This window comes from Morus notabilis, unplaced genomic scaffold, assembly GCF_000414095.1.
Source record: "Morus notabilis unplaced genomic scaffold, ASM41409v2 Scaffold172, whole genome shotgun sequence".
Taxonomy (NCBI): domain Eukaryota; kingdom Viridiplantae; phylum Streptophyta; class Magnoliopsida; order Rosales; family Moraceae; genus Morus; species Morus notabilis.
This window is the reverse complement of record NW_010362230.1, coordinates 978,768-996,484: the sequence shown is the minus strand read 5'-3', so window position 1 is coordinate 996,484 and position 17,717 is coordinate 978,768. Positions and strand designations below refer to the sequence as shown.

General features: G+C 33.9%; 1 protein-coding gene across 1 annotated transcript; it reads right to left on the bottom strand.

Moving 5' to 3' along the window:
* Nucleotides 1–5,134: 5,134 nt before the first annotated feature.
* Nucleotides 5,135–17,105, bottom strand: LOC21407887. The gene is made up of 9 exons (XM_010101443.2): nucleotides 17,028–17,105; nucleotides 15,332–15,415; nucleotides 15,180–15,241; nucleotides 14,958–15,083; nucleotides 14,812–14,855; nucleotides 9,340–12,069; nucleotides 8,740–8,844; nucleotides 8,423–8,597; nucleotides 5,135–5,723 (listed from the first exon to the last, which is right to left on the bottom strand). The coding sequence occupies exons 3-9, from the start codon at nucleotides 15,204–15,206 to the stop codon at nucleotides 5,514–5,516; spliced, it is 3,417 nt and encodes a 1,138-aa protein (XP_010099745.2). The 5' UTR covers nucleotides 15,207–15,241; nucleotides 15,332–15,415; nucleotides 17,028–17,105; the 3' UTR covers nucleotides 5,135–5,513.
* Between the last annotated feature and the right edge of the window lie 612 nt (nucleotides 17,106–17,717).

Genomic DNA, 17,717 nt, shown 5'->3' with positions numbered 1-17,717 from the left:
GACGAATCTGGCACATGTATTTCTTCGTACATTAGTGTAACTTGATTTTTACGTGTGTGTAACGCTCAATTTGTTTTAGTATAACAAAAATTATAGATACAAACAAATAATGTTTTACCTATATATGTATAAATCAATTTATTTAAATGTTATTAATGCGATTCGCTCATAAAACTTACCTGATTGTTGATAAAAGATGAAGAAGACCAAGATCAAGGCCAGTAAGTAAAAGGAAGACTTTTTATCTCTAACCATTATTACCACGTATGCTGAGGATTTCTTCGTTTTTCTTTTCCTTTTATTTTTTCCTTAATCAGATGTATACATAATTTGAGTTCTAAGTACTATGATTTATATTGTTTAGAGACTCATTTACCACAAGATTTTTTTTGTGATTTGATGTAGTGTAATATTATTTTCAAAATACTATATTGCACATTAACCACAGATGATCTATTAAAAAAGGTTTCGTAAAAAAAATAATCGAGACAATTAGTTAATTATTTAAGTAGGACTAAAGCCAGTTAGTGTGTCCCATGATCAATTGATTGGATGCAATTAATTAATAATGAAAAAGCAATTAGGTTCTCCAAAAAGTAGTTGAAGATATACAAATACACATATGTAGAGAGAAAAAGATGTTATGACATATACATACACATAAAATATACATGTTTTTGTGAGATTGACATATACATATACATAAAATATAAGTAGTTTCATTTTAAAAGTTGTTGGGGTCAGATTTTATATCACATCGAGTAGAACAAGCCCAAGATATGCAGCAACCAAGAGTTTGCAATGCTTGAAGTTTGTTAGGAAAAAAAAAAAAACATCAGGTGGCATAGTTGAATTTAAGAAAAAAATTCATTATTTTCCGAGATACCAACTCATGTTATTGCGAATAATAATTATATCTAATAATTTATTATCTTGAGAAAAATAAAATTAGCACTGCTGACGTAACTTTAGAAGAGTCATAACTAACTAATCATTTATTCTCGTTTATACAAACAGTTACGTGTATGAGCACAACTAAGCAATTTGTACCCTAAGAGCCTGTTTAGTTCGCTGATTCGAGTTGAGATGTGACTTTATTTGAGAGTTTTTTACTGTAACAAAAAAATTATATGTGACTGTTTCTGAAAACTTTTTACTGTAGTAAAACTCGAATTCTAAATTCGAATCGATGAACGTTGAGTGCTCTAGAATTTGCATAAAGTACACAAATAACTATTCTCTCTCTGAAATGTGTACTTAGGCAGTCTAAGAACAAAATAATAAATAGCTTTAACGCATTTTCATAACCGTTATCTAATTTTATTAAGTTTTAAAGAGTGTTATTTAATCTTATTAAATTTATCAAATTATTATAAATTTTTAATTCTTTTAACTTTTTTGTTGTTGTGAATTAATAGATAATTGATAATTCCTATTATTGTTTAAGTGTTAGTAAATAATTACTAATTATTAACATCTTTATACCAATCAAATTATTATTTATTTTATGCTATTAAATATTTACATAATCAATTTACTCTAAATTATTAAATTATTTAATCACTACTATTACTTGCAACAATCCCACTAGTCCAAATTATTAAATTAATAACAAATAATTTAATTAAAGTGTTCAATGTTAAATTTGTTTTCAATTATTAAATTTTCTAATTGTTATTTACATAAGTTATTAAATGTTAAAATTGTATTGCATTAGTATATTATTCTTTTAAATATTTTTTAATATTTATTTATAAGTTGTCCATATTATAGGTTTTATTTCTTAGTATTATTTAACCAATAACATTACTAATTAATTTCAATTTATACTCAACTTACTTATTAACAACAATACACCTCATATAACAAACATATTTGTACAAATTAAAATAAAATCACGATTCACTAATATATCATCATCCACATATTCACTAACAACCTATACCTAACAAAATGAACATATTCTCAATAGATAAAAAAAATATAAAAAAATAAAAAATAAAAAAAACCATATTTCATCAATGCACATGATCAACATGTTTAACATTTAACACCAACAAAAACATAAATCACCCAAACCTAAATTCAAGCATATTCAAAACTTACCATAATTTCCACTAACATAACAAATAAAACCTAAACCTATTTTTTTCAACATATTCAAAACTAACCTAATCTCAAACACATTCAATATTTTTAACACTTTTTGCAATTAATTAACAATAAACAATCTAAATAACAAGACCCACATTATAAAACATATATAAATCCCAAAACTCAAATTAACAACTAATTATATCTAAACAAAATCAAATTTAAAACAAAAAAAATATCAAAATTAAACACAAATTAAACTCACATTCAATCACCACAAAACTGGGGTGATTACATGGCGGCGGACTATGAGAATTCTTCTCGAGGAATGCGGCGGCCAGTGGCGAGCGATGGCGGGGCGGCAGGGACGAGAGAGAGAGATAGAGAGATAGAGTGTGAAAGGTTTGGGTAAACTGAGAGATAAAGAGAGAGAAAGAGAGGGAGAGAGAGTGGTAGAAGTAGGGATAAGCAGAGAAGAAGAGGAAGAGGGGTCGGCAGCGGCGACGGCAACATGGTGGGGAGCCGGCGGTAGGGCAGCAGGGAAGTAAAGAAAGAGAGACTTGGGACCGATTTCGGTAGAAAGAGAGATGTAACTGGAGAGGAAGAGAGAAGGGGGTGGCCGACGACGACGGGATGGGTGGCGGCGCAAAGGAGTGATAGGGAGAGGGTAGAGATACAGAGAGTAGGCGTAAAGAGAGAGATATCAGAGAAATGGTGAAGAATGTCGCGGCTGGGAAGTTATAATTAGGTGGCTTTTAGCGACGACACATGTCGCTAATAGTCAAAAAGTCGTCACTAAAGATGGCGACGACTACAGTTTCTAAAGTCGAAGTATTGCTGTTAAAACATTATTTATACACGTAATTTTCATTAAGAATTGAATGAGTTTATCCGCATGGTTGAAATGGAGAAATATTAGATGCGTGTATTTTAAATAATAAGATTATGTACGATTGAGATAAGATAATATAAATTTTTGATAATTTTCGTTAAGTATAAAAATTTTAATTGAGTCTACTGTCAGTGAATTTTTGATAATTTCTGTTAAGTATAAAAATTCTAATTAAGTCTACCGATAGTCATATATAGAATGATCTTAATCATGAGTTATTAGTAAACTCTTATATATAGATTCGTGTCTTTTGACTTAGTATAGATTTTGAGATTATTAAATTTTATTCTTCGTATCTTGGAGACATGATGAAGTAGGTAGCAAATAATATTAATATTACGAGATAGAATCCGTTCTTTCATGAGGTGGAATCCAGGTGCCAGCAGAGGGCGCGCAAGCTACGCGCGACGGCCCCAGGGCCGGGACACCTGCTATCGCGAGCCTAGGGCAACCAACACGCCTTTTGATGTGCTGGCGCACGCCGTGTAAATAAAACCTGATGAGCGACTGGGCCTCCCTTCCTACATAGAAAGAGGGCTAAATGGCCCGGGGGTTTCGAACCCTAAAATGAATAAAAATTTTGATTTTATTTTCTGGAATTGTTCCAAAACAAATTCGAAGGTACCCAAACTGAAGATGGTGATGTTTTATTTTTTATTTTGCTTGAAAGAAGATGTTGAATTTTGAAGAACAGAAGAATTAAATTCAATACCCGTTGATGTAACAGATGAAAACTACTATTGTAATTATTTGATAATTTGATTGGGTTGTAAATTATTTATTTGTTCATTCATTCGATTGGGACCTGGTCAAAATCCATCTCAATAGTCGATTGCATATTTTATATATTATTTATTTGATGCTTAAATAATTTATGTCCATGCATATAAAATGCATATTTACTTAGGGGTGCCTACTCATATGTCTATCACATGTCATGTATACACGTGCATAATTTAATTATTTATTTGATCAAAGCGTTTTATAAATTAAATAAAATTGAATTAATTAGTTTAAATTGATTTTGTAGGAAATTAGGATTTGCAAAAATAATGTAATAATGTGGAATTGATTTTGAGCTAAAATTTCACATATTTGGTAAACTAAATTGTTTATTTTATTAGAATTTGTAAACATGAGATGTTTTACAAAATAAAGTACATAATTTGTAAAATATAGAGTCGGAGAGGGTTGTGTGACAACACGACCCACTGGTCTCCATAGTTAGTACAAAACCGTGAGATCTAGAGATGGACTTTGCGGCGACATAGATTCACCCTCCTAAAGGAGTGTTCTTGTTGGATCAATACTAAGGTTAGTTTTTTAGTGATAGGATTTCAAAATGTATTTCTGAATTGACTAATCAAAGGTAGCTATCTAGAGTTAAGTTTGTAAGATCCAAAACGGTAGGTTACACTCATGAAGATATAATTAAACTGGTTAATTATATCTTGACAAAAATTAACATTAGTTAACAATGCTTTAAAATATGAGATATTTTGATAACCTTATTAATTGAGAGTTTCTCGGTTCAATTTACAAATATCGTGAGTACCTAAAGGTAGCACTATATTTATAGTAAATTGGACTAGCGTTGGCATTGAAATTAAAACATGATTTTATGTATTTTTCATATTCATCATTCATCATATTTAATTTTGCTTAAATATTCTTGTTGAATGATATTCAAGCACATATTTATTAAAATGAAATTCTATTTATTTCCAACAATATGACTAATCCAATTATTAGTCTACTCGCAAATGAAACACTGACCAGTAACAACTATGTCAAGTGAAAAAGTAACACAAACATATATGTGATGGTTACAAGTTTGTCCTGATGGAGGAATGTCCTCAGAAACCTGAGCCAAACCCGACTAAGGCAATCAAGGAAGCCTATAATCGTTGGATTAAGACAAATAACAAGGTCAAGGAATGAGTGATGTGCTTTACAAGATGCATGAGTACGAATCCGCTTATGATAATGCAGTCCTAGAATGCAATGTTTGGTGCACCCTCTGAACAGAACACTGTCAAGGGCGTTCATGAATAAGAAGATGAAGAATAATTCTTCAATCTGTGCACATATTTTGAACATGATTGAACACCTTCACGAGACTATAACCCGGCAGGGCAGAAGGCAGAAAGCAGCAATGGATTTTTCTCAATATATCTTAAAACTCACAACGAGGTTACAAAAATAAAAACGAAGAAAAAAAAAATCAAAATACGCACCCACCCAAGGGATTCACAACGAGCTTCTAAGTTAAAACGCAAAACTGAAACCCTAGCATGCATATGTACATCAACAAAGGTCTGCTAAAATTAACGAGTATTCAGAGAATGCGGAATGTTGCAAATTCCCTAAGGAAAAAAATTACAAGGCACTTCCTAATTTGCATAAAGGTCTATATACATGGAGTCAAGATTCCATGGTAAATGGAAAAAAAAAAAAATGTACAAGAAAAAACAAACAAGATTCATCACTATTGCTCCGCTCAGATAGCATTGATGAATCTAAGATATCACGAGCGCTTCCTAGAGCGGAAGAACTCATAGTCCGGGTGCCTGTTTGCTGATGGCAGACTTCCTTTGTTCACAACTGCTCTTGCCATAAGAGATGCCGTCTCCTCTAGCGTTTTCAAACGGTCTTTCAGAATTCCGCTAGCATTTAGATCCGAGGCTCCTTTTGTCGGGTTCGAAGGTGAATGGCGCAGCTTAAACCAGCATTCACTCTGTTCATGCAGTGCACAGAGTGCATTAAGATTCAGAATGCTGTAACAGGAATAATTTCATGCAAAAAATAATGCCAAGTGTTTACTCTTTCATCAGCTAATAGAGATAAAACACCTATTCTAATTAGGAAAAATTAGGTAAATGACCTTTTTTTTGACCACTTTTTTCATAAATGACCGGCCTCTTTAGATATACTTTTTCATATATACAGTGATTGAAATTAATAAGCTTATAATTTGTTGATTGAAATTGATATTACTAATTGATTTTGGTTAATTATAAACTGATATTGATTAATAATGAAAAATCATCGAGTTAATCAGTGATGGACTGCTAAGTCAATCAGTGATGGACTGCTAAGTCAATCAGTGATTGACCAATAAGTTAATAAAAACAGCCATTTTTGTAATTTTACAAAACTTCAGCCATATATGAAAAAATCGTTCAAAAAGGGCCATTTGTGCTGAAATCCCATGGCTGCTTGAGGCTTACTTTTGCTAATGGGAAATTAATACATTACCAAATCCAAAAAGGTTATTGAAGTTTTCGAGGTGTGATCTGGCTATAAAGCAAAAGAGAATGCGTCTCTACAGAATGAGGAAATAATAATACGTATATGAATAGGCAATTAAGCATAGATCTAGAAATACAATGACAACCTAGGGAATTTTAGCAGAGAAGAGAATGAAATCAATACAGAATTGTGCTGAATATTCATCTTTATTGTGAGAGATTGAGATCTAAGGCGAAGTTACAAGATGGAACACAACCTAGCAGATCTCAAAGGGCCTGCTCCCGTCCCAACTTGGATTCTCCAAGTTATTGTTACCGAAAACAGTGCCTGCCTATCCCGATCTCTCCTTTTATTCTGCCTGCCTATCCCGATCTCTCCTTTTATTCACTAAAACAACCAACACTCTAACTCACTCAGCAAAAGTTGATAATATACTCGCAACTAACTTCTATCTCTTTATTACTAACAAACGCATAAACTTATAACAAACAAGCTATAAACTTCCCTCTTATTCCTTTAAGATACATATAGGCCATGTTTGGTACCTTGTATTGTATTGTATAAGGTGTATTGTATTGTGTTGTGTTGTCATAATACAATACGGTGTTATGGTATCATGACGTATTGTATAAGGGGTTTAAATGCAATTTTTTTAAATTTAGGGGTTAAGATGTAATTTTCAAATAATTTTAGGGTTAAAATGTAATTTTCTAAAAAGTTTTAGGGTCAAAACGTAATTTTATAAAAATTTTGGAGTCAATGTAATTTTTAGAAAATACAAATTTACAGTGCACCCCTCAATTTTTAAACAATTATAGGCTCCGAAATGACTTTATGTCGGCCCGACCCCGACCTCTAGTCGTGCCTAACCCCGACATGAATCATGGATTCGCTATAAAATGATACAATACAGCCGCATTCAATAGTACAACATAGACCGTATTAATTTACCATATGTATTTAACTTATACAATACGATGGTCACACCAAACATTGTATAATAATATTATTATACAATACGGTGTTCTAATACAGTCAAACAATCATGCCCATAACGGATAAGAGATCTATCGCACAAAAAGAGATAGAAAGAACATCCAAGGGGGAGCAAAACATTTAAGTCAAATTGTTTATTAATCTGGATGTTCAATCTCAAGTTCAACCCAAAAAATAAAAACACATTTGCTAGAAATCTACTTGCATATAACTCAAACCAAATATCAAAATCTCAATCAAATTATGACAAGAATAGTATGAAGGAAACTTAATGCAAGTAATATTAGACAACGAATACAACACCAAGAAACTTTAACTTATCACAAGAAAAGAAATGCCAAGGAACCAATAATCTCAATAAAATCAAATTCTGACATTGAAGACTAGAATGCTAAATCCCGTATGACTTTCCAAGAAAACATTAACCTAAATAACAGACAGAAGCTTAACAACAAACCACGTTTGAGACTATGGCCAAAACATATCTTTCTGCAATTCTTAACAAGAAGCATTCTCATAGATTTTCACCCCCGGGGGAAAACACAGAAGAAACCATTAACAAGTAATAAGCTGGTCCAAAACCTATTAGTAAATCAATTATGGCCAAAACATATTTTTCTGCAATTCTTAAACAAGAAGCATTCTCATAGATGTGGTAAAAACTGGATAACCTTGCAAAGGAATTTGGATCAGGTTGAATAAAAACAATTTTAAGCACTCAATGTAAATACTTCACTAATAAAAAAGAAGCGTGATGTACAATGCAAGGAAGACAGGATGTCCCTTTTTTTACCCCAAAAAAAAAAAGATAAAGAGGAAAAAATAGAGAAAAGATAGGGAAAAAACAGATTAGGTTCCACTAATGTAAGGAAATTACTCACAACACCTTCACTCTCCTTGTTCAAATGACAGGCAGAGAACTTAAATAAGGAGAACTCTAAACTATTTATTCCGTTTCAGTTACAAAAGGTACGTGCTACCTATACGAATTTACTAGGACTGACTTAGGTTATTCAATTAATTGATGTCCATATAACGTTGGAGACTCTAATGCGCATATCATAGCAGAATTTTTTATTGGTAAAATGCATAAGCTTTTCTATAGTGATATGAGAGAGCAACGAAAAAGAAAATGGGATATACTCAAAATATTTGACTTCACATAGAGAAAGAGTAGAGCCAAAATACCTGAGCGTTGTAACTTTGCAGGCCCACCACAGGACATACTATACAATTCTCCACTGTTTGTGAATTAATTCTGGCACTTCTACGCATCAGATGACCAAGTGAATGGAAAGTCAAAAATGATGCACGGAAATTATCCTCTGGAATCCTATAAATAGGATACCATGCCACGGAATACCTGAAACAATATGTTATCAAGAGTTACTATCTAAAGATTGAACTTACAATGAATAGATGCCTTGAGACCCAAGAAAATACCATTTTTACATCGTCAAGTTGAAATTATTCTAGGTAAAAAGGTTAAGCAGTTTTCTACCAACCAGGATTTAGGATGCAGATCATTTAGTGTAGTGAAGTTCAGAGTTGTTGGGTCCCCATAACCTCGGTACTGTGAAGGTCCATCACGTCCAACCAATTCCTTTATCCTGGTACAAATAGATCACAAAATATGTAATCACACTGAAAAGGCATGTCAAGTAAAAGGTTTCAACTTTCAACAAATTCCCCAATAAAAAAAAATAGAAAAACAAAGAGAAAAACAAAAACAAAAACGAAAATGAAAACAACAAGAACAACAACAAAAATCAGCTCTCACATTCCTTATGGATAAGGGATTATATACGAAGTGATTGATTATTCTTTTGTTCAACGAAGAAATTAATGTGTTTATTTTGTGTGTATTCTCTTCAAAACTTATCCTAGGAGCAGTGACTAAAGAGTAAAATCATTTGAATAATCCTCCAAAAGATTTAAGCATGCATTTTAACAGGATGAATATGGATAGTAAGAACATAGGGTGATAGGGCATCAGAAACACTGACGGAGAAACAGAATGGAAAAGATCAAAACGTAATATAATGTTAAGTTTATGAAAATTTACAATATAACTTTTAACAATATTTGATACAAAAAGGACTTACTTCTCGTATAAAGGTCGTCTCTGCTGAGGTTGTTCGGATTCAAAATACTCAAAAAGCAACTCAGCATCACTCGACAATGTGATTTCAACTGATCCAAGAGTAGCAACATCTTTAGCAGAAGATGAAGATGGTTCTCGACTGCACACTTGATTTACATGAGGTGGAACGCTTGGACACTCCACTTGAGGTTGAGGAAACAGTGCTGAAAATATCGGGAGATGGTCCACACAGGAGGATCTTTCAGATGTTTCACTATACCCGCAGGTCACTGGCACCTCAGAACTAGAAATCTTATTCTCTGTGTCTCCAGAATGCTTATTGTGGTTCCTGAAAAGCTGAACTGCCGACAAATAAGGGACAAAATAAGCAAAAAATGAAGAGAATCTCTTCGTACTTCCATAATCATGTGCCCTTATTTCCAACCCATAGTTGCTATGTTCCTCATACCACTGCCATACAGAACCTAAAGAAATATTAGGTCTCTCATGTCTGCATAATGAGAGACCACCAAACTGGTCCCTAGAGCAAGTGTGGCAGACTAAATGGGGCGGTTGGTGAATAACTGGACATGAATTATGAAGAAGCCTTTCAAACTCAGCAATTGGGTGACCGGAGGCCCGCTCAACAGTTTCAGATGCAAGTTGAACCCTACAAGCATCAATTACAGCTCCGACAATCCTGTCTGGAACAGATCCGGATGTGCTCAAAACTCCAGATTCTGTATTTAAACAGTGAGCTGCAGTATGATTGTTCTGCTCTTCAAGGACGCTTGCACCCTGATTCTTCAATTCTGGAGTCCTGAGCTCATCATCATGGGAGGAATGGGTTACATTTGCAGAACTCTTACCAATACACAATACTCCTTGTGGAACAAACTCTGGAGAATTAAAATTTGATTTACTTTTTACAGTGTTCACTGCAGTCAAACTTTCAGCAGCTCGACTATCAGAATGTTCTGATAAACCGCCAGCAGAATTTGTCAATCCAAGATCCTTTAACCCAATTGGGACCCATTTCTGCATAATATATCCAGAACTGCAGTTTTGCATACCTTCTGAAACAGGGATATTTTCCTGCCTTTGTCTAACTGAATTCCCAAAAGGATGAGGAAGGAACATTAGAGACTGCACCTGAACTGCTCTCGAGTGATCTGAGGAGTTACATGACTTTGGAAATGGGTGATTGAGATCATATGTGACCTGATTCTTCAGGATAGAGTTGGTATTACAGACACTTTCAAGGGTATCCATTTCATCAGGACATGTAACCTTTGGACAACCATGTGAGTTGACCGTGTCAGCATGAGGTCCCTTTATAGTATTAAGCTTGCATTCATGTCTTAAAGCTGTATCACCTTTACTTTTCAACTTTCTAGAGACACCATATTTTAACTGCTTTTCATTTTCAGAAGCATCAAACGATCTCTTAAGAAAAGAAGCCTCCTCCAAAGTGCCATTACACTGCGGGAAGACTGGAACCTTCGTCGAGTCGCCGGTGCAATCACGGGTACCCTTTTTCTGAACCTTCTGCCAAACAGTATGGCTGCCTCCCTTCCCTGGACGGCCATGAAAGTTTCCAGTGCTTCTAAATCTGGGGATACTTGAAAACTGGGAAAATTGTTTGTTTTGCTCATTCCTGTTACTAGGTACAGTTACATGAACATCACTGCTACTTCTATACTGACCACCCTGACTTTTATCCACAACATTATTTGACAAGCTTTTACAAGAGAAAGATCCTTTTCTGAAATCAGAAGCTGGTGTTTCAGTAAGACCAGTTCCACAACTTTCCTTTTCAGACTGTTTTGAAACATGACAAACTTTGGTACTCTGAACACGGCTTGAATGAATTAAAACTGAAAAGGAGCCAGACACATTACTACAATCTCTGGAACGCAAATCATCATAACTGCTGACTTGTGTACGATTTGTATTTCTGCTTCCATCAAAAATAGAATCTGCAGAGTCTTTGGATAGTTGTTGATTTTCAAATGTACCCACAGAGTGGTTTTCAGTAACAGCTTTTTCCAACATATCCACCCCTTTAATAATAGAAGTGCATGTCTTGGGCACTTCTGGGTTGTGAACCCCATTTTTGTGCCATGAAGATTCTACTTGAGTTGAAGATAGCACTAGTGCATCCTTACTATCCTGATTATTACTATGGCAAGTTCCAATAACTGCACCAACACGCTGATGTTCCGCAGACAACACCTCTGGTTCAGTAGAGCCAGTCTGACCTGGACGCTTCTTTTTTCTTCTAGTCCCTTTACTTTTCTTTTTTGATCGTTTTTTTACGACATCGACATTATCAACTTTCGAATTATTGATACACACTGTTGTTGATTTAAGGACATTGGAGCTATTCAATATTGAGCGAGAAGATTCACAGCCGGGTAAGGATTTCTGCCCAAAATTCTGCGGAATTTCACTGCATTTAGCTTCATTTGCCAAAGTCTTATTCTGAGCTTGGTGTTGCACAGTCGAACCAAGTAAGCTTCTGTTTGCAAGTGAGTTGGCAGGATGATTACCACCACGCATAGGCCCTTTTGTCACTTTTTGTCGATCAGCCCGGACTGAATTAATTGGCCGAGGGTAAACCAAATGCAAACAGTCCATGCTAACCTGCACACCAGATCCTAAGCACTCTGAGTCAGGACAATGCAGTGGGACTGCAGCAATTCTCCAGTGCCCGTTTGGTTCGAGTGTCAAGACCGTAAGCACGGAATACCTGAAAAGCCAAGACAAAATGATGACTTAATTTGAAAAAATATATATATAAAATAAAGATAAAAGGGGGCATTCCCTATCCAAATTGAGAGATACAAGTGTGAAAAAGCAAGGAGATTTGGCAGGAGGAAGCAGGAAAGACAAATAAAACACTCGCACACTTTAGATATCCATATTACTAGATGGTAAAACACCTGTAAAAGTAGTTGAAAACAGTTATTTCTGGAAGTATTGACCCTTCGGATCATTGCAACATTAAACTTAAGCCCATACAGCTTTTGATTTTCTAAGGAAATTTCGAAATAAAATAAAGGATCGTGGGTCAGGCCCAATCATAGGCTGCTAATACTTAATCTGAAGACTCAAGTCTATCCAAGTCCCTAAGAACCAAACCTAGAACAACTGGGCCCAAAAGGCCACTTTGCACCTAAATCCTTCAAAAACGTCTAAGATTTCACTTGAATGCAATGGGCGTTAGAAGAGCTCAAAGCTTTAAACACTTTCAAGTCATTGCTTTCAAAATATAGTGTTAGGAACCTAATATTTAAAAGTCTTTTTCAATAGTCTTAATAGTAGTAGAAATAGGCGGTTTAGTTGCTAGAGAGGGAGAGGAGGAGATTTGCAGAGAGTGTCTAGTACTGTCCACTATCTTGGAGGTCGGGGGTCCTTGAAACCGCCCATCCATCCTGTAATTTTCCATTTTTAGTGTTGTTAATGAAGTACAGATTTCTGGGTTCCTAACATATAGTGAAGGAAATCTATCGTTCAAAGGAGTGAGATCACACAACACATGCATAAATGTCAATCACAAACCCAAATACTTCCCTCCTCTGCCAACGGGAGGAAAGCAAATGAAAAGAAAAATCAACTAAATTAAAAAATTAGAAAATAAATAAAAAATATAATAGCTCAGATTATTTGATCATTTTTACGGAACTGGTCATGGAATATCTCCCAAGGGGAAAATTGAACGGGAGAAATAAACAAGGCAGGACATTCTGACAACAACATAAGACCACACTAGTAAAACTAAGGTAATGATCCATGTTCCAATACAGTCATTACACGCTAGGAGCAATACACATAAGAATTAACTCTAAAACTAACACAAATTCAGTCTTAACTTTATGGTACGAAAAATGAGAAACGACCATAAATTCACATATGCAGACAAAAAATGCAAAACAGCATATATCAATGCATCAGTCCAAACACATTCATTTTAAGCTAATCTACAATTTTGCCTTTTCTTGTGTACATGAGCGAGATGCAAAAATGGAGAATCAGCACTATTAAAAAAAACGTATCAGCTGAGATATAATTAATCCAGATGGTTTGCAGAAGTCATCACTGGCCACATATAAGACTGATTAGCAGCAATGTTTCAGCCATTGAAGAGTTCCTTCATAGAATAAAAAATTTGAAAGACATACATATAGAAAAATGTGCTACAAAGAAAGAGGAAGAGACAGAGAGAAGTGAAGAAAGAAAACAACTTGCAGTTGTGTGCAGCAGGTGGTCTTTGATTGGGGGCTTACGGCACTTGAATGCTTGTGAAGGGAAAGGAAAGTTAGTTATTTATAATCAAACCCTAAGACACAACTAAAATGTTTCAATTATGAAAAAGGTAAATATTATATAAAACAAAATTACAAAACAAGAAATACTGCCTTCGTCATGTGGGCTAATACTAGACTAAAAGCCTGCTAACCAACCAAGCCCCGCACTAAATGCTTTGAGCTAAGAAAATGGGCTGATCAAAGGCAGAAAAGCATAGATCAGTAAAAACTTAAAATGTCATTAAGTGGTTAAGATTCACAGGTAACCCAAAATCTTCTAATAAATGCGTCCTACATTTACTTAGCAGCACCCAGTAACTACAAACAAAATCTACAAAAATTTTTGACATAGCCATAAATAAAATAAAAAAGTGCCTAATTATTCCTTAATCAAACCAGAAACTAGCACAACTCACTTTGTTTATAACTATTTATCATACAAATATAACTTATGCAGTATCTACCCCTTAGATTCATACGAATATTATCTACTAAAGAACAGAGTTCAAGCATATTATAGCTGTAAGAAATCGTTGGCAATACGAGATAATTTCATTGGAAAGGAATTAATCTCAATTTGGTTGTTTTTTGCTATACTTTTCGTATTATGTATTTCTCTAATAGGCGCATAAAATGTTAGAAAACGTAGTTTATTCACGCATCTCGACCCTAGTAATTACTTTTTAGTCAATACTAGTGATTGGATCTTGCTATATTACAGTGTATAGCATAAATATCATATATATCATAACTTGATAGTTGATACTGCTTCTTAAAAAAAAAGAGAGAGAGAGAACACGCAACACCAGTAGTTATTATTCATTATTGAGCACTTCATACAGAATGTCTATGATGAAAAAAAAGACGTAATATCCATCAATTTTTTTTTTTTTTTTTTTTTTTTTACCAATCTGTAAATTTGAGCAACTCATGTTTCCACCGACATCGACATTTTCATCCTTGCATATATGCAATACATTAATGTTTGAATGTACGTAAATCCTGCATCCGGTACAAAATACAATCAGGAGTTTCTACCTAGAATAATATGCAAAAGTATCAGCAGAAGGCAAGACACAAAATTCTTTGCCGACTATACATAATCTTAAAGACAATCAAATTTTAAACAAGTATAAATTTCAGCTTTCACTGTCAACTGCATCTTACAACTAAATTCAATTTACCTGTTATCTGAATTTCTCCAAGTGAAAGATGAAACTAGACGAACCTGAAGAAAAATATTGATCCACAGAAACCAGTCAAAAAATATATATTATAGTCAAGGGGAAAAAATAGCAAAAAAATATTAGTTATGTGAAACATATATGACCTCTGAAGAGCTTTTGAAATTATTTTTCTTTCGAAGTTTTCTAAGTAAGAAATCACTTCCTCCTTCCAGAATTCCCAGAGTATCTTTATTGGTTGTTTGAACAGCATGATGCATCTTTTCATGTGCCTGTCCACAATAGTACCACATATACATGACCCACTGATGTAATAAAAAAACATAATACTTAATAACAAGAGTTTTGATATATTAAGGAGACTATACATTGATCGGCTGTCCAGTACAAGCCATCACAAAAGTTTTATCCGAAAAGCCTGCCAAGGCCACTGCTGAGCAGGGCAAGCACTTAGTTGGGCGGGATCAGGAAGGAAGAGAGAGTCAAAAAAAGGTTCATACTTTTATAAAATTATGGCCACCTTATTGAGAACCACGAATAAAATTCGTAGACTATCGAGCACTTAAAGTCAAGAACACGCAGTTTGCTGGACAGTAGCAACTTTCTGCAAAATTTGAAAGTTAATTGCATCAAGATCTTCCCTACATTATCCCAAAATCAGTCGAATAAAAACAAGGCAATTTCCGTCGGAGCAAGAACACTATGTCGTCCACTGAATTGTTAAAAACGCATTTAGAATGCAGCTAGCATAAGAGAGTTAATGGAGATTGGCTTAGCATATGAAAACATAAGCTTTAAACTAAATAAAGAGAACAAAGGATAACAGTTTGCTCGTAAGATCCTTAAATGTCCTTTGCTTCATCTTGGAACCCCGCACCCACACACTCACCAAAATAAAATAAAATAAAATGAAACAAATCATAGAAAAATATTATCGAACTATCAACTCCCATATATAAATTTTCTATACCAAGTGGACACATATGAATCATGCAAGAGGAGCTAACGAGAAACTGTTTTTGTCCTACCATGTCTATGATTTCATATTTAATCTCACTTTCCACAATGACCAGAAGTCAAATATAGCTAAAGGACACGGTACACGAAATATTGTCATTTGACACTAGTTACAGCATCAAACACAATTGCAGACGCATATTAAACAAATCAAGCCATTTGATATGCCAATTGGTTTCCAAGATGAAAGTTTTTGTTTTTGAAAAAAAACAGCAACCATAATTCGTTCCAACCAACAAGTTTATTCTTTTCGTGGCAATTAGCGACGCATCAACCAAATAGGAATAATTACAGACGTGCCTCGGAGATTACTGACAATGATAAGTAATGCCAACAAAAAGAATTAAAATAATAAAATCAAATTTTTAATCCAACTTTATCCAAGTAAAAAGACAAAGCAGGTAACAGTACAAAAATTTTGGAATCTGTGAATATGCCTCTTCAGAAGCCAAAGCAAAGCGATTACCTATTATGTAATGAATGCCTAAACATGAGCAGAAATTGCCCAAAACTAGAAAAGGCTATACAATAGGGGAAAAAGTAGAAGAAAAAAAGTACCTTTAATTGCTGATTAAAAAAAAGAAACTCAGAAGATAACCCTAATCAAATATATCCCAAAAAATGGCTTCCTCTCAATCCCAAACTGCAAACTGATTGAATGCGCTCAATACAAAAAAAATAAATAATAATAATAAAAATAAATAAATAAAAAGACCCCATCCACTAAATTTAAACAAAAAACAACATAAGCCCAACAGACCACATTTACCTAAATTTAAACAAATGAATAAGCAGCGTTCTGACAAATATCCTTCAAATTGGGGACAAAAAATGAAATAGGTTGAACCATTGAGAAGGAATCTAGTGCAATACAAATTTAGCCCATAAATCACTGCCTAAATCGTCTTCAAAAATAGATATTTAGGCTCATAAAAGGCATCCCCCAAATTTAGCTTTGCGGTTCTGTCTGCGACAAAGAATGCATAACAACACCTGATAATATTCTCCCTAATTTAGAATCATCTGACCACTATTCACTACACACAAATGAAAATAAATAAATAAATAAATAAATAATAGTACTTCAAACTTAAGCTTCGTGTCTTCAAAATTCAAAAAGGATATCCGAGAAAATAAATACTTGCTGTTTATATATTCATTAGAGACGGAAAATAGATAAGAGAGATCAGAAAAGAAACCATTTTTGGAGGAGCCAGAGCTGCTGCTGCTGCTCCTGATCTTTCGTCTCTTCTTTTTCTTTCTTTTATTGAGAAAAGAAATTGTTTATTTTGTTTGAATTGAGATCAGAAAATTATAATTCAATTCAAAACTAGTCCTATGAATTGAGCTTCGGTTTTTCCCAAGTTTGTACGTTCTGCCCTTTCCCCTTGGCCTTTTTGCTTTATCTGCGTTCCTCTCTCTCTCTCTCTCTCTCTCTATTTCTGCTTCTGTCAGTAAAGGGAAGAAAAAAAAAATCTACTAAGCTGACAATGACAATGACCGTAATTAGGGTATAATAATCATATTTAAGCTCGTTCATTTCACCGATTTGAGTTTTCAGTTTTAGATTTTTACAGTAAAAAATTCTTAGAAAATATCACATTTAACTTTTTTTGCTACAGTGAAAAACTCTAAAAAAATGTCACGTCTTAACTCAAATCCGCGAAGTGAACGGAGGCTTTAGAGAATCGGCATGTGCTTACACCATTTTTATTTTACCGATTTAAATTTAAAATTTAAATTTTATTATATAATTTTTTAAAAATAATCACATTTAAGAGACGTTTGGTAAAAAGATTCATGTAATGATTTGAATCATAGTTAATGGTTCGCTACAGTATTTTTTCTCATAAAAAATATACGTAAATCGAAAATGATTCTAATCTATG